The sequence below is a fragment of the Falco peregrinus genome, chromosome 15 (assembly GCF_023634155.1).
Source record: "Falco peregrinus isolate bFalPer1 chromosome 15, bFalPer1.pri, whole genome shotgun sequence".
Lineage (NCBI taxonomy): Eukaryota > Metazoa > Chordata > Aves > Falconiformes > Falconidae > Falco > Falco peregrinus.
Window position 1 is genome coordinate 6,851,510 of NC_073735.1, and position 22,718 is coordinate 6,874,227.

The 22,718-nt window shown below is 51.1% G+C and overlaps 3 protein-coding genes across 4 annotated transcripts; 2 read left to right on the forward strand and 1 right to left on the reverse strand.

The window, feature by feature from the left end:
- Positions 1–248: 248 nt before the first annotated feature.
- Positions 249–3,600, forward strand: LOC101916542 (T-cell surface glycoprotein CD3 gamma chain). Its single transcript, XM_005240101.4, has 5 exons — positions 249–531; positions 1,616–1,828; positions 2,315–2,446; positions 2,861–2,904; positions 3,280–3,600. The coding sequence occupies exons 1-5, from the start codon at positions 459–461 to the stop codon at positions 3,340–3,342; spliced, it is 525 nt and encodes a 174-aa protein (XP_005240158.1). The 5' UTR covers positions 249–458; the 3' UTR covers positions 3,343–3,600.
- Positions 3,601–7,480: 3,880 nt separating this feature from the next.
- LOC101916374 (T-cell surface glycoprotein CD3 epsilon chain) lies at positions 7,481–13,150 on the reverse strand. 2 transcript variants are annotated; one of them, XM_013301291.3, is made up of 8 exons: positions 12,995–13,150; positions 12,768–12,877; positions 11,316–11,336; positions 10,998–11,018; positions 10,273–10,470; positions 9,328–9,480; positions 8,141–8,187; positions 7,481–7,785 (listed from the first exon to the last, which is right to left on the reverse strand). In XM_013301291.3, exons 1-8 carry the CDS (start codon positions 13,057–13,059, stop codon positions 7,729–7,731), a joined length of 672 nt encoding a protein of 223 aa, XP_013156745.2. In that variant the 5' UTR covers positions 13,060–13,150; the 3' UTR covers positions 7,481–7,728. The 2 variants fall into 2 exon arrangements, with proteins under 2 accessions (XP_013156745.2, XP_027646239.1); XM_027790438.2 differs by having other exon boundaries at positions 12,972–13,012.
- A 2,288-nt stretch (positions 13,151–15,438) lies between these two features.
- MPZL2 (myelin protein zero like 2) lies at positions 15,439–22,691 on the forward strand. The gene is made up of 6 exons (XM_005240068.3): positions 15,439–16,087; positions 18,260–18,426; positions 19,068–19,278; positions 19,530–19,674; positions 20,138–20,225; positions 20,772–22,691. The coding sequence occupies exons 1-5, from the start codon at positions 16,009–16,011 to the stop codon at positions 20,196–20,198; spliced, it is 663 nt and encodes a 220-aa protein (XP_005240125.2). The 5' UTR covers positions 15,439–16,008; the 3' UTR covers positions 20,199–20,225; positions 20,772–22,691.
- The last annotated feature ends 27 nt before the right edge of the window (positions 22,692–22,718 follow it).

The window sequence follows — 22,718 nt, forward strand, 5'->3', positions numbered from 1 at the left end:
TGCTGGGGCTCCACGGCTCTGGGTGCTGGGTCTCTGTGGCTGCGGGGGCACCCGTGGGTGCTGGGGCTTTGTGGCTTATGGGTACCCGTGGGTGCTGGGTCTCTGTAGCTGCAGGGGCACCCATGGGTGCTGGAGCTTTATGGCTCTGGGGTGCTTGTGGGTGCTGGGTCTCTGTGGGTGCTGGGGTGCTGTGGGGCTCCCCAGCTGCTGCAGGCTCTGTGTCTGCAGGGGGCTCCCTGGCTGCTGAGGAACCCACCACCTCAAGCCCAGCTGTCTTCCCCTGCCCTTCTGTGGGTGTCGTGGCTGGGGCGAGGAGGCAGGCCCAGGGCGCCTCCGACACCCTCGGGTGCTGGGGGGGGCGGCTCCAGCCCCGGCATCCGGCACCTGGGGCGCCCGGCGGTGAGGAGCGCGCTCCATCCTCTCCCTGAGCAGGGTGCCCAGCCGCCACCACCTGCGCCATGCGGAGGGGAAGGGCCCTGGGTGCCTGGGTGCTCGTTGCCAGCCTGGCCGTGGTGAGCTGGGGGGTCCGAGGTAAGTCCCTGGGTGCCAGACACCCTAACGGGGCTGGGGCCGTGTGGCACGTGGTGCCCCCCCGGCGTGGCGCGCCCACAGGACCCCGCACAGATGGCAAGGCTGCGGCTGGTCCCGCACACGTCACCATGGGCCGTGGGGACTGTCACCCTTAGTGCTTACCCCGGGGGCTCGCAGGGTGGCCGGGAAGCAGGTCCTGCCGCTCGCTGGGGTTCACCGTCATGGCGCCTCGGTGAGCGGTTCGTAAACATCGATGAGGAGAAGGGAGTGAATCAGTGCAGCCGTTCCTGGGGACGAGGTGGTGCTGAGGGGTTTGCCTGCCCTAGACCACTGCGGTGACAGCCTGGAGCTTGTGCGTGGCACCGTGGCTGTCTGTGGCGGCTCAGACCTGCAATGACGGGCCATGGCAAGTCGGGCTTGGTGGAACCGTGGTGTCAGACCGAAGCAGCCGTGGGCTTTGTGCCAAACATGCAAGGAGAGGTTGCGTTCTGTGCTCTGCTCCGCCGCTCACAAACGAGACGGCAAATCTACTCTCCATTTGCAGACTGAAGTCTTTGGGCCAAGGAGGGAATTCAGTGTGGTTTTTTGGCAAGCTTTCCACCAAAGTTGTTTTTTACTAGGGGGTAAAAACCCAAATGGGTTTTTGTCTCCCCATTTGGGCTCAGCTCCTGTCCCCGCTCATGAAAACATTTCACTTTCTATTGAACTGTCTCTCGTTGCAGTTGCACTTTAATACCAATGCAATCCTGTGCGGGATGCGGCTCACGCACATACAGCCTGCATGGGGTTCGGGTGGATGCCTGGTTCCAGTTAGTTTTCACTGTAAGGGAATCTGGGTCTCTAAACTACCCAGAGCCGCGTTAATGTAACCACCAGCCGAACACTTATCTGCGTTTCCGCTGGGTAGTCTGTTTTTTTCCAGAGTTTTTTTGTTTGCAGCGTCCTTTCCACTGCTCGGGGGACGGCCCAGTGTGATGCTCTCTGCACTAGCCGTCTCCGTGAATGAGATCTCTTGAGTTCTGTACCACCATGGGGTTTGAGAACACAGCTGTGAAGCTCTGCTCTCCTCTTCTTTTTTTTGCAGGACAGAAAGTAAAGGTGAAAGAAGCCAGTGGGAAGGTGTTCCTGCACTGTGAAACAAGCAGCCGAGGTCCAATCATCTGGCTGAAAAATGGGGATATGATAGCAAACGCAACCCAGCTGGATTTGGGTACAGCGTATGACGATCCCAGAGGCACTTATGCATGTGAAATAGAAAATGGAAAGACAAGTCCCCCCTTCCAGGTGCACTATCGAAGTAAGTGTTGCAAACCTAGTTTCTAGAGCCAGAACTGCTCACCCAAGCAAATTTTTGAGGGAACTACTGATCTCCCAGGGTTTGAGGGTGGCTCCATCAGTTTGTGGCGGTCCTGCCAGCTCCTGTGCCAGGTTGCCTTTGGGAACAGCCAAGCTGCACCTTCCCCAGCTTCTGGTGTCCCCATGAGAGCTCTGTAGTGCTTGTAACCGGCACGCCTGCTGCCTCGCCACTAGCTGCTCGCTGGCCCTGCTGTGGCCTGCCCTCAGTGCTGGGACACGTGGCAGCTCGCGCCGCTGCCTTGGGTCACGGAGCAAGCCAGATTTAATCCCTGGTCTCTCTTGCCCTGGGACTGGGAGCCTGCCTGGACTGGTGGAGCTGGCTGAGCACTTTGGGCTCGGGCTGGACCTGGCAGCAGGGTGGAGGTGGCCACGGGGCAGGGTCCTGGTCGTGGCCCCGCTTTGAGTGTGTGTCTGTTCGGGCTTCCAGTGTGCCAGAACTGCATCGAAGTGGATGCTCCCACCATCTCGGGGATCGTAGTCGCAGATGTGGTTGCCACCATCTTCCTGGCAGTTGCCGTGTATTGCATCACTGGCCAGGACAAGGGACGCATGTCACGAGGTGAGCGGAGAACCCCGCTGGCTGCCCACAGGTGGGGACGGGAAGTGCCTGGGCATCTCCAGGAGCTGCCTGGTACCCAGGGACTTTCCATCACTGCCCACAGAGCCCAGTCACTGCAAGCTGCAGGCAGCACCTGGCATGTCTGGGGTAGGAATCCACGTGAGCGCTCCGCATACCCTTCCTGCCCCTAGCTTGGCTTCCCAGTAGAAGCCAGTGCATGCACAAGGTTAACCAAAACATCATCCCAGGGACAGCAGCTGGTGACACAGGGACATCGGAGGCCTTGCAGGGGCTTTCCGCCCAGCCTCCAAGAGGAAGTAAAAGCACAGGGCTGAAAGTAGCTGGCTGCTTGGATTTGGTTGCAATTGTTCACCCCACTGCCCTGATCCTTGACCACCTTCTTTCTTTATTTAGCTTCTGACAGGCAGAACCTGATTGCCAACGAGCAGCTTTACCAGGTGAGCATGGATGCACGTGTGTGTTTGTGTGTGTGCATCAGCACCTCGGTGTGGTGTGGGGCTGCATGGTGGGACCGGTGGGACCATGATGGCACCACGGCTAGGGGGTACTCAATGCCTTGAGGCACTGAGCTGTGTTGGAGGTTGCTCTATGTGGGGGTATTCGCAGCTGCCTGCCCCTGAGTGACCCAGAGGACGGGTCACGCTCACCCACCCCCTGCCTCTGACCCTCTGGAGCTGTTAATCTCTGCATGTGGGGAGGGAGAGTTTGCCAAAAGCTTGTCCAAGAGAGGGCTGGGCCAGCTTTCCCTGTACCCTCCCTCCCAGGGCTGGACAGACACGGCTGTAGTTCATCTCACCTTTTTTTCCTCCTAGCCCCTGGGCGAGCGGGATGATGAACAGTACAGCCAGCTGGCACCTGCCAAGGCCCGAAAGTGAAGTGGGAAGATGCTGGGGCTTGGAACTCCTTCACACCAGGAGTGATTTTACAGTAAAGCCACCAGCAGCGCCCCAGGGCACTGGTACCCTGCCCTGCGCCTGCCTTCGTAAGCTCCCTGCTAGCAGAAGGCAGTGCGGGATTTTGCCTAGAGAGCCCTCCGGCTCATCGCCAGGGTGGGCTGCTCGTAGCGCTCCGCTCTTTGCATGGCCTCTTGCACTTCTCTGTATTCCTCTCATTAAAGACAAACCTGTCCCATAGCCTCCCTGCTCCATGGTTGTGTTGAGGCTGGGGAAGCCGTGCAGTCGCTGGGGGTGGTGCGTGCTGGATGCAGCGTGCCCGCAGAGCCGTATGGCTCCTGCCTGTCCCCGTAGGACACTGCTGTGCCAGTGCAGGCAGGTGCCCATGCCTGTGCCACCTCTGCATGTCAGGATCAACATGGCATCCGAGTCCGTTGCTGGAGGTGAGGATGGGGGACCTTGTGAAGCTAGCAGAGGCTTTGTGTCATTTAACTCCTTTTCCAGAATGTGGAGCAGGAGCACCAGGAGCACAGCGACACTCAGCAGGGTCTGCGTCACCCCTGCAAAGTGCCTGCATGCCTCAGAGCTGGGGGGCTGGCAGGAAGGGCATTTCTGCTGTGCGTGCAGGGGTTGGCATCTAATTGCAGTCTCCAAACCGCAAGGAGTTGCCAGGTCCCGGGCACCCGGCCAGGCTGCAGGGTGCCTCGGTGCTTAGGGGGGTGAAGCGTGAGCACAGCAGCAAGCTGCGCTGGCTCCCCAGAAAGGCTCACGGGGGGCTGGGCTCAAAGAGGAAATGGAAACAGCAGAGAGGATGAAAACTGCAGCAGAGATCATGCAAAACACGTGGCAGCAGGGTTGGCCAGGCAGCGAAGGCCAGAGGCAGCCCACACCCCCTGCACCCCCGATGTTCCTGGGGGGCTCTGCCACCCTCCTCTGCCTCTGCAGCCCACCGGAGAGCAACTCACCTTTGTGGCCAGGCATTGGCAACCCCTCTTGCAGGCTCACTAGCCAGTGCACGCAATTTCAGAGTCTTTCCCAGCTCAACCACCTTGTCAGACACTGAGCAGCACGGGGGTCTCCCTGCTCCTCCTGGCAAGGTCGCCGCTCCCCTGCTCGGAGCAGAAACAGCTCATGTGGCCCAAAACAGGAGGCAGGTAACAGAGGGGATCAGATAGCAGCTCGAAACCTCAGAAACCAGGTCACCCTCCGTGTGCCGGTTGTACACAACTGTAAGTTGTGTTTTTCCTGCTTTTCTAAAAATCCAGGTGACAGGCTTGAGAGAGTACCAGGCTGTGAATTGCCTTGTGGCTCAGTAGTATAAATTAAGCACCAAAAGAGTTAACACTTGATAAAAACTGACCACAAATCTTTGACACATCTGACACAGCAAACACCATGCAGGCTGTGCAAAGCTGCGGGTGCACCCCATGTGCTTTTACGGGAACCGGTGTGTGACCAGCCTTGCGGACAGCGAACAAGCAAAGGGCCTGTTCTCCTACGATCTCGGCTCTTTACGCAACAACGTTTTGCTCTTCGCAGCAGCAGAATAATGTCTTGGTGTTTTTTCTGCCCTAGCTTGCTCCAGTGAAGGGTGAGCCTGCTATTGCTGTCGCAGGTAGAATATGCCAATACCCACCTTCGCTCTGTAAAGCCATCTAGGTAGGACCTTATAAAAAAAGTGACCAGCAAACTGCCTAGTTGGTGGGCTTTCACCACCATCAGCTCTCAAAGGTGGCTTGCCACACCCCAAGAGCAGGAGAAACCGGGGGCAGTGAGTAGGTATGCTCTGCACCGATCAAAGAGCCAGCAGAGGCAACTTTTACAACTCCTCTACTCTGAGAGGCTCCTCAGCACCTCACCCTTGGGAGGACAAAGAAAACATTTCTGTAACACAGCTAAGCACAGAGGCAAGGAAGTGTTGTCGCTGGATGGGTGCTGATCCCACCGAGATAAGGAGAGCATGGGATGGCACAAGCTGGAGCAAACACGCAGCACTGTAAATGATGTCCAAAGCACCAGGGTGCAGCTTGAAGCAAAATTTAGACCTTGTACACCCGGAGTGGTCCGAGTGTCTCACAGCCCATTCGTGGCAATGGGCCGTACGGCTGGGCTAAGCAAGCATCCCCGGTGCAGTGATGTTTTGCAGAAGCTGAGAACGTGGCCCAGAGTGGTTTTAGAGCTGCCAGGGGTTAGTGGTCTTTTTATCTTGCAATCTCCTTGCTGCCAGGGGTTAGTGGTCTTTTTATCTTGCAATCTCCCTCCTAGACGTTTAGCGCCTTGTATGGCGAACCCAGCTGTGCTCCCTTTAAAACCACATCCTGCACGGTAAGTACAGCACTCTGAAGCATGAAACTTGCTGGGTGTTTATCTCCCCATTCTGAAATTCAAGGGTTAAACCACCCCCAGCCCCCATCACTGCTGCTGCTTCCTTCCTTCAGAGTTGTTGCTCTACAGAGCAACAGAAATGGGGCTCGCTCAGCTCATGTTAGACCAGAAATGTTCCCAGGCACCGCAGCATCTCTTGGGCCCTTCCTAAGTTACTACCTGTCCCGTGGCTGATGCTTTGGAAGCCACAGCTTTTAAAATCAGGCAGATTTGAAAGCAGTTTGTTGAGCGTGTGGGACCTCAGCTGTTTCACTTGCCCCCAGATAGCCACCCCCACGCCACTGCCCAGCTCCTGTTGCTCCTAGCCCACTCTCAGGTCCCCTCCCCTGGGCACAGCACTGCACTTTTGGATGTGTAGCTGTGCCCCCACCACGCCGGCACAGCCTGCGCCCGGACCCCGCGTAGGCTGCTGCAAGGTGAGTCAACACAGACCCACAGAAGCTCTCACTCTCTCAGACTACTCCTGACCTGAGAAGTCCCCTTAAGGGAAAGAGTTTTTCTTTAATAGAGACAAAACCACAGAGGAAATCTTTCGCAATGCATACCTGGGGGTGCTGTCTCCCATTTTATTAATATATTACAGTTTTTAAATGTATATAAAAAAGTTAAAACGGATCTTTACCCGTGGTGAAGAAGCCTGCTGTCTTCCTAACAGAACCCAGGCAGAACTCAAGTTACAGAGCTGAAATGAGGAGAGAAAGGGCAGCAGCAAAGGACAAATCTCTAAGCATCAAAAGACAAGCATCTCTAAGAGCGACAGCTCTGGAAAATGAAACTCCTCCAGCAAATGTACTTGTACACCCCTTAGGGTACAATGCACTCAAAGAAATGTGTTTATCCTGGACTACGCTATAGAATATCCATAAAAACGGAGTCCGTGAGGTCTCTGGGATGCAAAGGACAGCTTAGCAAAAGGGTTTCATGCTCTTTTGGATTGTGTAGGTCCTGCGCTTTATCTCTGTGGCTGCAACGCATTCATTTCAGTTCCAGTGAAGCAGCCGTTGCAGAGCAGAATGCTAGTCCTGGGGCTGAGCCAAAGGGTCTCAGTTCCAGTCTGGGAAACATGAAAATCCCTGTTGTGCTGCCCCAGTCAGACTGCAAGGCTGGCACTCGGTTGCTAAGTGGGGCTTCAAACCTTAGCTGAAATATCAAAGAGCCCCACTATTTAACAGCGACAAAGATTTAAACCAAGCACTTAGATTTCCTAATAGGAGGCCTTCAGACGGCTTGGGAAAGTGCCAGATCTTCACGTGACGCTGTGAGGATGCTCTGCCAAAGGTCTGAGACACAGAGGTCACTGGGTGCAGGGTGGTACTCGGCCCCACTCATTTCCTACAGGAGAGGGGCTGGGGGATGGACAGGTCAGTCCGCACATATGGGTATGAATGCTCGTGTTTTTTAAAGGAAAAACTGCTCTCTTTGAAATATTTTCATTCAAAGCAGTGGCTTTTCTATGAAAATGTACCATTTTGTTTTTATTATGCTGACCGCCTCAGTTCCTTTTGTTAAAGTCCAGGACAGCAGAATGAAGGTGAGTTATGAACGTGAGAGGGGGACAAGGTCAGAGGCCAGTCATCCTGGGAAGGACTCCTCTTCGCCCACTAGCCACCCAGGGAGACACGGGGAGCAAGTGGAGGCACTCCAGGCAGAAATTAAATGGAAGGGAGGGAAAACCAGAGCGTGCAACTGAAGCAGAGAGAAAAGTGTGAAGGAAAAGGAGGCCAGGAACCGCCAGTGAGGCTGCAGTCCTTTAATGAGAAGGAAAACTTCTCTTGCCAATGTGCTTGTTCGTTTCTTTTCTCTAATATCAAACCGAAGGCTGAAGGCGCACATCAGGGTGGGACAGCGGATGGCAGCAGGGTGCCTGTCCCGTGTAGCTGCCTGGCTTACCCCAGACCCACGGGGTCTCAGCAAGCCTGCAGAGGAGCAGTACCCAGCTGGGCAGAAGTGCTGCTGTTTTCCAACCTGAAATCCATGGGAATTTCAGAAGCCCCTGGATTCCAGGCCTGCATACACTTCTCGCTGGCCTTTCCGGATGGGCTGTGGGAACAGCAGAGATGTTAGTTTGGGAATCCTTATTTCAGACAGCCTCAAACACCACCAGAGTCTTGGTCCACACCATGCGTGGAGAAAACCACAACCGAGCACGCCAGTGCAGTGCTGCTCAGGCAGCGTGCACAGTGTGCTGGAAGCTGCTGCTCTGCCCCAGCTCCCTGTGGCAGCACCAGGAAAAGGGGCTCCAACCGCACCACCTTTTTCCTCCCCTCCCGGGAAAGCTTGGAGGTTGACTGGATGCTTCTTCAAAGGAGCAAAAAGGATAAATGCTACAGATGCACAGTGCTGGCTATCCCTCCCCAAGCAGCAAGAGAATGGAAAAGATGCAGGTGCTCCGTACCTCATAGTCCGGGTTTGGAACAGGGGGAGGACGCTGCGTCTTCTGACCTGCAACAGAGGCAGGAGGTCATCCTTGGTGGTGGCTCAGATAACACAGCACGAGGGGCTTTCACGGAAGTGATCACAGGGTAGTGCATACCATGGGTCACCACACATGGCTTTGTTATGAGCTTAGAGCTTTTAAAGACCCAACTGGTGCATTGGGTTTGGGTTTGGTTTTCTTTTTTATTATTATTATTATTATCATTTAGGAGGAAATCAGCTTTCTTTTGGAAAAGGTAAATTTCTAGCTTTCCTGGTGGTGAAGAAACACTTGAAAACAAGAAAACCCCGTAAGCTGTGCTTATGCCATAACGCCCAGGCTACGGCTCCACAGTACAGACACCAAATCCATCCTCCTCTGCCGCAGCAAGCTGCACAGGCACGAACGCATCATCACATTTCTGCTGAACCCAGCACACAACATGCACGCTAAGCACACAACAGGGAATTTAGACTTGCTAAAAGATTTATATCGGCTTTGTGGATGCTCAGGTAAAAGTGGCAGTGCCCGATGTGCACAAAGCCTGGCTGGTGAGTACCTATGGTATTTGGCTGGCTGGCAGCCTCCTGCTCCAAATGTCACTGCCAACACTTCTTGAACAAATCTGAACTGGCATCATGAGGTCAGCACCCTGCATCACTTTACCCCAGCATTTATAACCCATAAGCCCCACTGCTGGACCCACTGGGTCACCAAACCATGGCCTCAGAGGCCAGAAATTCAAATTTATAGTTTTAATAATGCCGTAATTTCTGATTACATGTTCTGTGAGGGGCCATAATTCTTGGTCTTTGATTGCCTGAGACAGCAGCTGAGCGGGCCAGGGCCAGGCTGGGTTTGCAGCTACACTTGCAAGCTGAGTACGCGCCGCACAGTTTGCTTCGGCACAGACTCGAGGCTGCTGCACAGCAGCCTGTGAAATGGTTTCCTATGGGCAGAAAGCCTATGACACAACACGGCAGCCACATCCATCCTGTACAAGAAGGCAGCCCGGAGCAACAGATGTGGCAAGCAGGAGCGTTGTTTGGCAAGGTATTGGAGGCTTGGGGGAAACAGTGGATGCTCCATCACCCAGCAGGGGCAAGTGCTTAATTCAGTGCTCAGCGGATGCCACAGGGAGCAGACAGCCCTGAAATGGCTCGTACCTCGTGGCCGACTGCCAGCGCCAGCACTCGCTCTCCCCTTCCTGTTTTTGCTGAAGTAATAGACGAGAATCAGAACCCCGAAGGTGATGAGAAGATCCGCAGTGATGATCCCTGTCACTGCCAAGGCATCCAGCTCCTCACAGTTTGCGCATACTGCCGAGAGGAGAGATGAAGGTGCTCAGAGACGGGCACCCTTCCTTTCCAAGCAAGGAAAGTCCAGGTCTCTCTCACCTGCTCAGTGCTAGAAGAGATACAGCTCTGGGTGGGAAGAGGAAACGAGCAAACAGAAGGGAAGGGGGACAGCACAGCCCGCTCCATCCCACCACTTCGGTCTGCAGACAGGCACAACCAGGAGGCTGGCATGTGCAACCTCCTCCGCTACCTCTGCTGTTTGCATGGCCTGAGCCCAAGGGTGCAAAACATCTCCCAGCTCATTGCCCCCCCCGCCCCCTCTGCCTGCTCTGGACTCTTCAGCCCTGAATGCAGAGCAAGCAGCTGCCCGAATTTCAAATGGCTCAGAGGCTTAAATCACTGTGTCAGGGTGGGGGTAAACTCCCCCCAGCCGATGGGTCACAGGCTGTGTGCTCCAGATGGGAGGTTTCCACTCTGCGAGAGAAGAAATGCCTCTGGCCCTTGAGACAGACATTGCTCTTGCCCTGCAGCACGGCAGAAGCCGTAGAAGTCGTAGAAGAGATTAGCGCAGTGTATACGTGGGACCCATTGACCCGCAGCCAGCCTGAGGACTGCAGAAGGGAAAGGCGTAGAAAGCGGGGTGATTCCTTTTGCCCAAAATGTGCTCTCGGACCCTTTTACTTCCACATACAGCGGGAATGGCCTCAGCAGAGTTGCATTCACCCAGCCCTGAAAATCCGGTCTCAGTTCCTAATATCAATCACTGAAATGTGCAAACTTCATCTTTAGCCCGTAGGCTGCTTTGTCACTCACCTCTGACATTCAGGTACATTTCATACTTCTTTTCACCTGCCGAACAGCTCACGTAGCCGGGAGAGCTGTCGTGATTCTCTATAACATACTTTCTCTCGTGGCTGGGTGCTGGTGTCCCGAATAACTCCCAGGACATTCTGACTTCAGTCAAGGGACATGTGATAGTCACCGTGGTTCCAGAAATCTCCACCAGGAATTCTTTATTGGAAGATGAGCCAACGAGAAGGGAAACCAGCATTACAAACAGCTTCCCTGCCCACCCTTGATCCCACCATGACAGTTTGCTCTGCAAAATCTTTGATTTCATGTAGTAATGTAAATTATATAAAAAAGTGCCCTGCACACCTGTCTTCCACATGCATGTTTTTCTTCAGTTTTTTACACTGACACTTTGCAATGCCAAACAGTATCAAAACCATCACAGAGTGCTCCACCTCTGTCAGAGAGCCTGGCCACCTGCCATGCATCGTTCTGTTTATCCATGTGCTTGCTGCTCTCTGCAAATGGCCAACCCATCTCACAGACCACTAATGGCAATTAGGGGCAACTCATTATAGCTGATTTTTCTGATTGGTGATGATAGCAGCACGTAACAGGAATCTTTTTCCTCCTAAAATACTGCTTAAACTCAAATATTTCTCTCTGCCTTTTAGTCCTCACCTGTGAAGCATTTGCAGTCTTTTTATCATGCTAAATAGATAAGAATGCTGGTAAAATACACTTACCCCCCTGTGCTTCAATATCATCTGCAAAGGAGAGAATAATAAGTGTTAACAAATTGGCCCACTATTACCTTACTGCTTGTTGCTGTTGGAAAATGCCCAACCCTGCTTGGCGATCACTAGCAATAATTCGGGACAATTCACAACAACCAGTTTTTCAAGTCAGTGAGATCAGTTACAGTTAATGAACCCGAATTTCTTCCTATCCTACAATATTTGCAAAATTCAAATATTTCTATGTGGCTTCTAGTCCTCACTCGTGAGACATAGTTGGCCTTTTTATTATACTAAAAGTTAAGAATGCTGATAAAATACACTTACCCTGCTGAGCTGCAGTGCCAGCTACAAAAGAAAGAATAGTAAATATTAAGTAATTTAGCTACTGGTATCACACACCTTTCCTACTTCAAGGGAATCCTGAACTCAGCTGCGTGAAAGAGTTGTTTATACTCCTATATTTGTGCTAAAGGCATTAGAAGCATTCTGTTAGCTGCAGCAGGATGTTGTTTTGAAATGAAGTGTTTTCCTTTGGAAGCCATTTTTAACACAGACTAACGCAGAATGGAAAATTGAATGATTTTCCGACCCAGTTTTGGGGTTATTGCAAGCTGTATACTCAACAATTTTGCTTTATTATCGTGGACCAAAGACTGCTGGAAAATCGTAACCGTGTTCCGCAGTAAGAACCACTGTCCTCTGCACGAGGACTGGACCCTGATGCAAGTTTTAATGCTATAAAGCAGTTTATCGCTGTGATTTTTCTCTCTTGGTAGGAAACAAGTAGCTCCATTGAGGTCTCAGGAGCTGGAGTATTACAGAAACAGCTTTTGGGAGGTGTGAATCAGGCTTGTGATTGGCTTTAAAGATACTTGTCAATAAAAAGTAACATAAATAAATAAAGGAATGAACCGTATTCAGTACTGTTGTCTCATCTCATCTCTGGTCATGCTTGCTTTACAATAGGAGTTACCTGTAACAAAATTAGAGATTTGAAATTCCACAGGCATAGGACTTGGCTGGAGAGAAGTGGATCTGATGCTTTTTTTCTTTATATAAGACCAATTTAAATGTGAAAAAAGAACAGGCCATTGCTAAACCAAATGTTTTGAATCTTCTCAAGGAATAGCAGTTGGTGTTTGCAGCACATTGGCAGAGTAGCTCCAGCCTTACTGTAGTATCTTTTAATTATCTTTCAAACTTACCTTTTATAGTCACCAGCTTCTTTATAGTCTTGATAGACACTCTGCATTTCATCCTAAACCAGCTTTCTGAAGGCTGGTCAGTTCAGATGGGTGACATGGAAATTGTTGCCACTCCCATGCTATCACAGTGAGACTGATCCAAAGTTATTTACCTCCAGTCACAAAACAGTTTAGGAAACGTGGACGAACAAAGCATAAAAATAAAATTAAAGCCACAACACTTTATAGTTCACACCACTGCATAAAGCAGTGCACCAAGCTCCAGCCCTGCTGCGTGGCGTTTGGAGACCAAGTGTCTTGGTGGATCAGCTAGCAAGCAAAAATTCCCGAGGACCTCCGGTTCCTTTCTCTAGCCTAGGACTGCTGGACCCCCGTTTCTCTGTCCCTGCAACCTGCTCTCTGAGGGGAACACTCCCACTGGAGAGCAGCCGCTGTACATGCCAGCTGCAGAAGACGTGGCTGCAGGTACTTTGTAAAAGCAGCCACGCGCCCCTGTGCTTTGCTCTCCCCCCTGCAGCCCCGGGGTGGCCACCCCTCTGGTCCCCGTGGGCTCCTGGCCAGCGCTACTCACCCACACACAGCAGGAGCCCCACGAGGGGCAAGGACCGCTCCAGCCCCATCCTTGTGCTCCTCCTGCTCTTGCTTTTCTCTACCACGTCAGATTGGCATCGCTGAGGGTGGCTGCGAGGGAAGAAAGAACACATCGGCGTTTCAAGTTGTTGCTTACAAGAAAGAGGCCCACAATTTTTTCCCAGAATTGTGTACGGCAACGAACTGAGCAGTGCTGGGGAGACTCACTGTTTCCAGTGAAACCTGCAAGCAGCCAAGAAAGACACGGAACACCTATGATAAAATAAGCCCATGTCAGGAAGTGTGGAGGCTCAAAACGTCTAGGCAGGACGTCACGGACAGCAAGGGGCGGCTGCTCACACCAGCCCGGCTCAAGCCTCAGGAGACCCGTTGTGACTGCGCCAGGAGCAGGAGGAGATAAACGAGACCAGATTAAATTCGTCATCAGAACCTTCCTAAGCATTTTTCAAAGCGAGTGTCTCTGAAGTTCAGACTACTGCAAGCAACTGAACATAGGAGGGAATAAACAAAGGAACCAGGAGCGCTACAAGCGGCTCAGCACCAGAGATGCGGTGCAGCCAGCAGCAGTGAGCCTGTAAGCGCCAGGCTGTAACACCTGTAAAACCCGGGGCTTTTAGTCACGGATGGTGCAGCCTGGACTCCACTTTTGTTACTTTCCTCTAACGCAACCATTTATTCCTGCTGCCTCTTCAAGAGTGGCATTTGCCTGCTCCTCATGCAGACCCTGCAGGCATCCGGACGGTGAGGAGCGCGGCGGCAGCCTGGGTTGCAAGCCTCTGGTCTGCTGCTAACGCTCTGCACCCCCAGCCCCTCCATGACTCATGTTTGGGGGGGGGGTGAATGTGCCTCATTGAGTGGCTGCTCCTCCTCAGTTCTGACATCAGACTTCAACAGCTGTTCTACCTCGTCACGCACCGTTCGCACCCCTGTTATGAACTGCACCTACAACACAACCAGCTTTACTGCTGTAAATGCCCTTTGCCCGCCTGCTGGCCCATTAGCAGCCCCCACAGCAGGTCAGTGCTGGGGGGAAGGCCAAGGCTGCCGGGGGGAAGGCTCTGCCAGAAGCAGAAGGGGACACGGTGCAGAAAGCCGCCCCCGCCCCCCCCCCCCGAAAGCCTGAGCCCACCCCGGCCTGTGCCACCCCTCGAGGCTGTGCCCCGCAGCCCCCCCGCTGGCCCCCAGGGAGGCTCTGCAGGGACGTCCCGGAGCGCTCCCCGCGGGGTTGCGGCCCCAGGCTCCGCTAGGGGGCGCTCCCTGCCCGACCTTGCCCTTGCCCTTGCCCTTGCCCTTGCCCTTGCCCTTGCCCTTGCCCTTGCCCTTGCCCTTGGGTGTGCAGAGCCCAGGCACTGCTTCCAGCGGTGCAGCGGGCAGGGGGATTTACTATTTCATCCTTGGCCGTACATGATTCCTGCTATTAAACAGCGCTGCTTCCATCCCATGCGGAGTGTCTCACAGAAGGGGTGAAGGACCAAATTCAGGTGAGGCTTGCCTACGGAATGACGAGACGTGCTGGATACTCTTACGATACTGAACAATTCAGGTTAACTAAAACTAGGTCTTGTCTAAACTGTTCAGAGATTTCTTGTCTTAACTGTTCAGAGATTTAACTGTAACAGAAAAATAACCAGTTTGTGGTTTGGTTTGGGTTTTGTGTATTGCTTTATTAATCTTAATATCATTAAGATAGAAAAATTCTCTAGAAAGAAATCAAGGAGGTTCAGTGTACCTTCTGAACTGGTCACTTCTGGTCTTTTGCACGCATTCTTCCTTAGTCCCAAGGTAAATGTGTACTACAGGGTTCAAAGAGCATCTGGATGATATGGTTTAGTTTTAGGTATCACACACCTGTGATCACTCCTATGAAAAGCAGGGAGTTGGAGCTGATAATCCTTATGGGTCCCTTCCAACTCAAGATTTGTAACTCGAACTTTAAAAGTTAAAAATAAATTCAGTATTCTCCATAGAAATTGCTGCAAGGATGTTACAACAGCAAATGGGAGGAGAGATGTCCACGTGGTTGCTCATTAGCTGGAAACCTGAGAGTCCCACTGCTGCCCTCTTTCCACCAAAACCTTGTTCTGAACAGCCCTGACACCCTCTCAAGTGTGTTCCCAGTAATGTGGAGCATCCCGATCGGAGCCCGCACTGCTGCACAAAGAGCGTGCCCTCCCTCTGTCCTGAGCTCGGAGCTGGAGGCAGCCCCTCATGCCACCCAGAGGCTGCGGCATCCTCCCCATCCCTGCCTCGGCACCACCATGAGCAAGATCAGCATCAGGCTCAATGAAAGCTCCTAACCTGGGATGACTTCTTGGAACTAGACCATGGACCATACACAAACACAGCTGCAGCCAGCAGCAGGTTTTGCTGTTGAAGTGATTTACGGCTTTCGAATGCAAACATCCGTATTTTGCCAGCGCACATGCACAGCTCGCTTTCATGCTCTCACAACTGCCACGTGCCTCCAGGAAAGTACTTTGTATTGCACTGAGCTTCTGTAGCGCCTTGTGCTGCTTGCTAAGCACAGTGAGGTTTCCCCAGCCATGCCTGGACTCCCACCGGGCTGGATTCCTCTCCAATGTAATTGTCTTTTGACTTTTCCAAGAACTTGACCAGCACCAGTTAACGCCATCTCCCGATTCTTCTGTGGGATGGCTGCGAACAAGGAACATTAAAATGATCCCTTCGTTTCACTGTAGGTGCCTGTGTTTCAGCAGGACATTTCCATCCTCTGGCTGTGTGCCCACACTGCTGCCACAGACTGTTTCAGGTTGCTTTTTGGATCATTTACAGGTTTTGAAATAAATAAGAAGGAAAAAAAGGGCCCCCATTCCTTCAAGCTATCTCTAAACACCTTGAGGCAAATTTTCTTTTAGGAGCGAAATTACCTCCCACAAGGGGGGAGTGGTTTCAGGTGGAAGCTGGGAGGAGGGATGATTGCAACACAAAAGAACAAAGGAATACAGGAGGCAGAATAAATTAATCTTACCTTGAAAACCCCCCTGTTTTACACAGAAGGTGAGCTGTGCTGGCCGCACCTCGCCTCTCAGTGCGAGGGCAGGGAGCGCGCTCTGACTCAAGCAGGAAAGAGCGCTCACATTGCCTTGCAGGCTGAGAGACAGGAATTTGCTCTGCTGTGCTGGGGAGGCTTTGAGAAACTCATCTTTCGTCCAGTTATACCAAACCTGAAAGGAATTTCTCTTTTCGGCACTGCTCAACCCATGGCGTACGGACTTGCCTTCCCGATGCACGGCCCCAAGTGGCTGGGTGCTGTGCTTTTCCTTGGGGTACAGCTCCGAGGTAAGGAAACCTGGTACTGCCTGGCCTCCATTGCCATCTTGACTTTCCTCTTCTGATCCCTTAATTATCATCCTCATTAAGGCAGCGACTTTGTAGGCGTCTCGGGTGTTTGCTGTGGACGATTGCTGCGGTTCTTTCACTCTGGGGTTCACTGCAAGTGGCACGAAGTGATTGAGTTTCTTGGACAAACAGGTTTAGGTGTGTTCAGGCGGAAGAAGAACACTGGTCTCATTCTGAGCTCTGGTTACACATCTTACTCTTTCCTGCCAGGAATCTGGACTTTAGTCCTAGATGTTTTTTTCCACTATCTTTGTTACGAGACAGTCAAGAGATTGTTAAGCAGCACTGGGTTTAGATCCTTTACACAGCAACGATTCTGGGCTGATGATAAACTTGCTTGAATTTCCAGTGGTTTTTATTTCAAGACCACCACGTCGTCCTTTCCCAAATGCATCTGCACACGGATACGCCCAGTAGCTTGTCTTGAAAAAAAGTATTTCACGCTTATTTCCCATGCTTGTTCTTTTAAAGGTGTTTAAAATGAAGACATTTGACACTGATTCTTTGGATGAGAAACATGATCTCTGCCAAGGAAGTTTTTCAAATGTGAACAATGTTTGGGCATTTCAAATCCCTTCTCCTTTGAGAAAATAAATTGTTTCGTAAGGAAGTCTTTGGTTATAGATTATTTTCAAATGCAAGAAATGTATTGATCATCTTTATTATGAAACCATATTTTACAACCCCAAATAATCTTTTTCTTTTTTTTTTTTCTGTCTTGAATCACACTGGGGTGAGTTCACTTATCTTCCTAAAGCAACAGGAAATTATTAAAATTTTCTTTTTCTGCTGGATTAGTTTGGCCAGTAAGGAAAAGGAAACTTAAGAGGACATGACCAGGAACAGGGAGGACTGTCCCTTTCGGCAGCAGCAAGATTTTTAGCCCAGCACTGCTGTTTTGTGGAAACTAACCCACTAACTTGGGGAGTTAAAGCAGACAGGCAAGCAACACAGTGATCGGGGCCGGGGGGGGGGGGGGGGGCGCCGAAAGCAAGAACTTGCAGCACCACTGTTTTGGTAGCACCAACCTGCCAGAATGATTGAACTCTGTCTGGAACAGCAGGGCAAGGCAGAGGACTAGGGCTCAGCTGTGAGAGGTGTCTTCACCAGCAGCCCTTTGGCTTTCCTATTTTTCGTTATCCTTCCTTCTGTGTCTTGATGCTCCCTCTCTTGCTGACCATCTCTCTCTCAGGGTAGCATCGAGGTAGCGATGCTAACTTATTTTTAAAGCAACAGCTGTGGTGGTTTAGTTAACAAAGGATGCTTCTTTGACAAACAAGTGCTTACTGATTTATCTGGAGGATTTCCTGCAGAGTTCCTCAGCCTGACTACATTTGACTGCAGTTGGCCAGCTGGACTATTAACCTTCTACCAGGCACTGCTTACACCAATCCGGGCAGTTTTCACCATGGTGTGCATGACACTTGGGCTGATAAAACAAAGTGTATAAAGGAAAGTTCTAGCATGGGAAATAGCAGTTGTGTGTTGGGGCTCAGCAGTCCTAGCTGAAAGGGCAGGACCGCTCTTCTGAAGAAATCTTGGGGAACTGAGTGCAGCAGAGTGTAATCACATGTGAAAATGTGACCGTGAAAAGTTATATGGTACCTTTAGTGCCAGTCAGGAGTGAGTAGATATTTAAGGAAGGGTGGCATTTACAACCACATTGCACCTCCTAGATGTCAAGTTTGCTCATGCCTGAAAAGAGGCAATTCCCACAAAACAAGGTCTGTTGTCCCTATAGGCAAGTCCTTCTCAGCAGTTCCTTCTCAACCAGTTATCAGATCTGTAAACGTTTAACCGTGCAGCCACAAAACAACAAAGCAAGCACTGTACCGGCAGTTCAGATGAATACAAACTCCCTTGAAACCCCCACTGTTCAGCTGGCTTATCAACTGACAAAATCCATGAAGACCAGGGGATCTCCTGGATTCTGCATACGCAGGATCACCCTGCTCACTAAGCGTATCTGTGTTCTGGAGGCTGCCAGGTTAAACATCGACAGGGACAGATAAAGCAGGCTCCCAAACAGAGTAAATGCAGATAAGGAAAAGTGATGAGCTTACTCCAAGACAGTAGTTTTCTTTACCTCTAATCCCTGCTGTTTTCTTGCAGCCCTGTGGCCTGCGGTAGCCGTGGAAGTTCACACTTCCAGGGAGGTGGATGCTGTGAACGGCACTAACCTGCGGTTAAAATGCACCTTTTCCAGCAGCAGCCCCATTAGCCAGCACCTGTCTGTGACCTGGAACTTCCAGCCCGAGGACCTGGGCTCTCACGAGCCGGTGAGTGGGAACCTTACACTCCATTTCATGGAGGCACACTTGCCCAAACAAACCAGTCCCAAGGTCCAGCACTGGCTAAGCCCACTGACTGTGACAATTCCAGATGTGGGTATGGGCAAACACAGCTGGAACACACAAGTATGTACATCTTGAGCCTTTCCCCTGCTACTCAGAATCACTACGCTGAACAAGAAGTTCTGTTTACAGACCTTGGCTAAAGGCACATTCTGTTTAGTTTGGGGTAATTGGGGTTAAAATATCTGGGGCCTGATGAAAATGTACCCACTTACACCACGGCTGAACTCTATGTCTTAGCTGCCGTCCCACACCTGATGTGACCTACAGAATGTTTTAGCTTGGCCAGCATGGCAGGGCAAGCAGCTCACCTAGCACTGCCATATAACTGAAAGACAGCTGAACACAGCCTAACGAAGCCTTAGGCTTGAGCAGGACAGAGCTCGCATGGCTGCTGGAGCAAAGGCACCGTCTTTTGAAATGCCCTCAGAGTCTATCTGAGAGCGACGGGGCCAACGCAGCTCCCCACAGCCTACCTCAGCCACTGCCACTCCAATTCCACGTGCTGCTTCCATCGCAAAGACTGCACAGTGTGTAGGAATGACGGCTCCCTCTCTTTCTTGCAGGTATTTTATTACCTGAAGGAGCCCTACAAGCTGTCTGCTGGGCGGTTTAAAGAGCGAGTCACCTGGGATGGGAATATTGAGCGTAATGATGTTTCCATCGTTATCTGGAACTTGCAGCCCACTGACAACGGGACGTTCACCTGCCAGGTGAAGAACCCACCAGATGTCGATGGCACAATTGGTGAAGTGCGACTCAGAGTTGTGCAGAAAGGTGAGAAGCCAAGAACCCCACCAGAGGTCATGTGAATTTGGCCAGTGCGAAGCATTGGCAGATCTTCCTCCACCGTGGGGAAAATGTGTGGAAGAAAAGGGATTATAAAGAGAAGGCATGAGGGTAATTAATGGACACAAGGGAAAAAGGAGCCTGAGGAAAGGTTGTATTCACGGATGCAGGTTCCCAGCCTCATCCCAAGAGCCCCCTGTGTGTCCCTCCTGTTCATTTATCTGTTTCTCTCCATGCAGTGCATTTCTCAGAAATCCACTTCCTGGCGGTGGCCATTGGGTCTGCTTGTGTTCTGATGATCATTGTGGTGACAGTTGTGATTATCTGTCGACACCATCAGAAGAAAGAGCAAGAGAAGAGGATCAAGGTGGCAGACACTGAACTGTAAGGACAGAGGACAGAGAGAGAAAGGCTTCTGGGGAAGCTTGTCGAATACATCTTCATAGCTATTCAGAATTCTTGGCTTGGACCCTACACTAAGCATCTACAATGCAAAGCTGCAAACACTATCAGCAGGAATTGGCTGCTTACTTGCAGACAGAACAGAGCCCCAGGACGAACATGTTTTGGAGTCCTCATTTTCCTCTTGCCCTTCACAGTGGCTTCTCACTCTGAGAAGTATCCAGCTGTCGTGGTGGTAGTTGGCAGATGATCGCTCTGTTCCATCAACGTGACACATGTGGTCACCATGCATGTAGCATGCTTACTGTCTTATCATGTAACTCCCTGTCATATGTTCTATATGCTGTATGTAATGCAGAATGTGACTCTGTTGCTCAGGATATCTGATTATTCTTTTTTCTGTTTTCTCTCCTTCCCCTCCCCCCCCCCCCCCTTTTTATAACAGTAGAGAAAAGGAGAATCTGAAGATTAGAGAAGAAAAGGAAGCCAGCCCGTTAGAAGACTAGGGGTCTTTTATGGTATATACAATGCAGGTATCCATTCAAATGTTCTCTAACTAATGTCTTGGTGTTGCCGTAGACTTTCTAAGACAATTTTACCTGGGCATTTCACTTTCCTTCACAGCCAACAGGTCTTGGTAGCCATAAGCAGAAACTACTGAGACCACAGTCACTCTTCGCTCCTGAGGAGCCTTCAGAGAGACTGACAACTGAACAGGCAGTGGAGGCAGAACTGCCTCTTAACTGTAGAAGAGATTTCTCCACCCTAGGGTTGGGGATCATTTGCAGGAAAGCTGTTGCTGCTTTTCATGACATGCCTGCTTTGTACATAAAGAGGAGTGAATTAGTTTCCTTTCACGAGTTTTGAGTCTGCTTTTTGATTAATTTAATCTTTATTGTTTTAAAATTGCTACAGGAAGACTGACGCTGTTTCCAGATTTGTTTGCTTTGCTGAAACATTTCAGCATAATTTTTACGCACTCCATTTCTGAGGTCAGCAGTTGCCTCTACTATTTTTGTTTTCAACAATAACCCTGAGTAATGAATTTGTTCTGGTTTTCTTATGATCCTTCTTCTTAGGTACTTCTAATGCAGATGGTGGAAGCTTGTAATTTTGGATGTTAGAACAAAGCTGAATTACAGACGCCTCATGCTGTGAGTGTGGTATCTCTGCTCAACCTGAATTTCTTGCAAGGAAAGAGAGTGACATTAACATAAGTTGTAAACTTCCTTCACTGAAGCAAAGCAGGAGGAACCTGTCCCGTGTACAAGGAACTTTCTTTAATCTTCACACCTGCAGAATGTGAAGAAGGCTGCTCTGAAGATGAAAAAATGCCAAAAGATTTGAACAAATTCCAAGATAACTGACTGAACAGTGTTTTTCAAAGCGTCTGAGCACATGCACTCTTGCACCTTAAAAATTGCAATGTGCATTTGTGTTGCCCTATTTTTCCTCCCTCAGAATCCTCTTTGTCATCATGAAAAGGAAGACTGACAACATGAGGGATCAGAGAAGTAGCTAGTTGCTACAACATACTTTGAATCTCTTTGGTACTTTAAATGGGAAGTATTACAGTTTGGGAATGTATGCTGTTTCTTATTAGGGATAATGTTTACCAGTGGGTGTGGTTTTCATATTGATCTCTTAAAGCTTACAGGCTTTGTAACTACGGTAGCTGAGGACATTGCCTTCTGCTGTGCAGCGTGTGGCCACACACTTCGGCAGCCCCCCTCCTCTTCCCACTCCCACCCTGCCAGTACGCTGACCTTCCAAGGGAGCACACCACCGCCGGGTGGGATGCTTCTTCCCCCGTCTCAGCAGCCTTACACCCACCGCTGCAGGCACCCCAGAACTTCGGCTGGCTGCGGTTAAAGCTCAGAGGCTGCCCTGGGCAAGCGGTGCTGCGGTGGTGCACTGTCCCGCTGCTGCTTGGCATGGTAGCAGTGCTCAGTGGCTGCTAGCATGGTATCGGGCTGCCAACAGCAGCAATATCCCACTGTCTCTGCATGCTGTTCACTGCCCAGGTGACCACCAGTGCATCTCGCTCCTGCATTCCCCTGTACTTGCACAGACTCAGTCTCTCAAAGGCAAACAAAGCCCTAAATCATTGAAACCGCAGAGCTGTTACAGTATTTAACCAGCACCAAACCAAATCAGCCCGTTTGTTTAAAGAACATCTTTATGACTTTATAACTGTAATGTGCTGGCCACATTATCTCTTTGTATGTTTTCATTTTTGATCCTGTGTCATAAATAAAGGCGCCTTGTGGAAAGCAGTGACAGTGTCATAGATGTGCCGTGACATGGAAGTTACACAGTGCTGCCACAACACTGGAGACACCCAGTCCCACTGCGACACGGGAGATGCTCAGTCCTGCCGTGACATGGGACATGCACAGTCCCACTGTGACATGGGAGATGTTTAGACATGCAGTCCTGACACAACACGGGAGATGCACTGTCCCACTGTGACACAAGAGACACGCAGTCCTGCTGTGACACAGGAGATGCGCAGTGCAGCCGTGACACGGGAGATGCTCAGTCCTGCTGTGATGTGGGAGACACACAGTCCTGCCGTGACATGGGAGATACTCAGACATGCAGTCCTGCTGTGACACAGGAGATGCACAGGCCTGCCGTGACATGGAAGACACGCAGTCCTGCTGTGACACAGGAGATGGCTCAGGCACACAGTCCTGCTGTGACATGGGAGCTGCACAGTCCTGCTGTGACATAGGAGACACGCAGTCCTGGTGTGACACAGGAGATGCTCAGATGTGCAGTGCTGCCATGACATGGGAGAAACACGCTCCTGCCATGACATGGGGGATGCTCTGACATGCAGTCCTGACATGACACAGGACATGCTCTGACATGCAATCCTGCCATGACATGGGACATGCTCAGACACGTGGTCCTGGTTTAACACGGGACACGCTCAGGTGCGCAGTCCCACCGCACCCTTGGCACCTCAGATGAGTGGGTTTTAGCTTGGAAAAGCAGGAAAAGCAGCAAGCGGGCTCTGG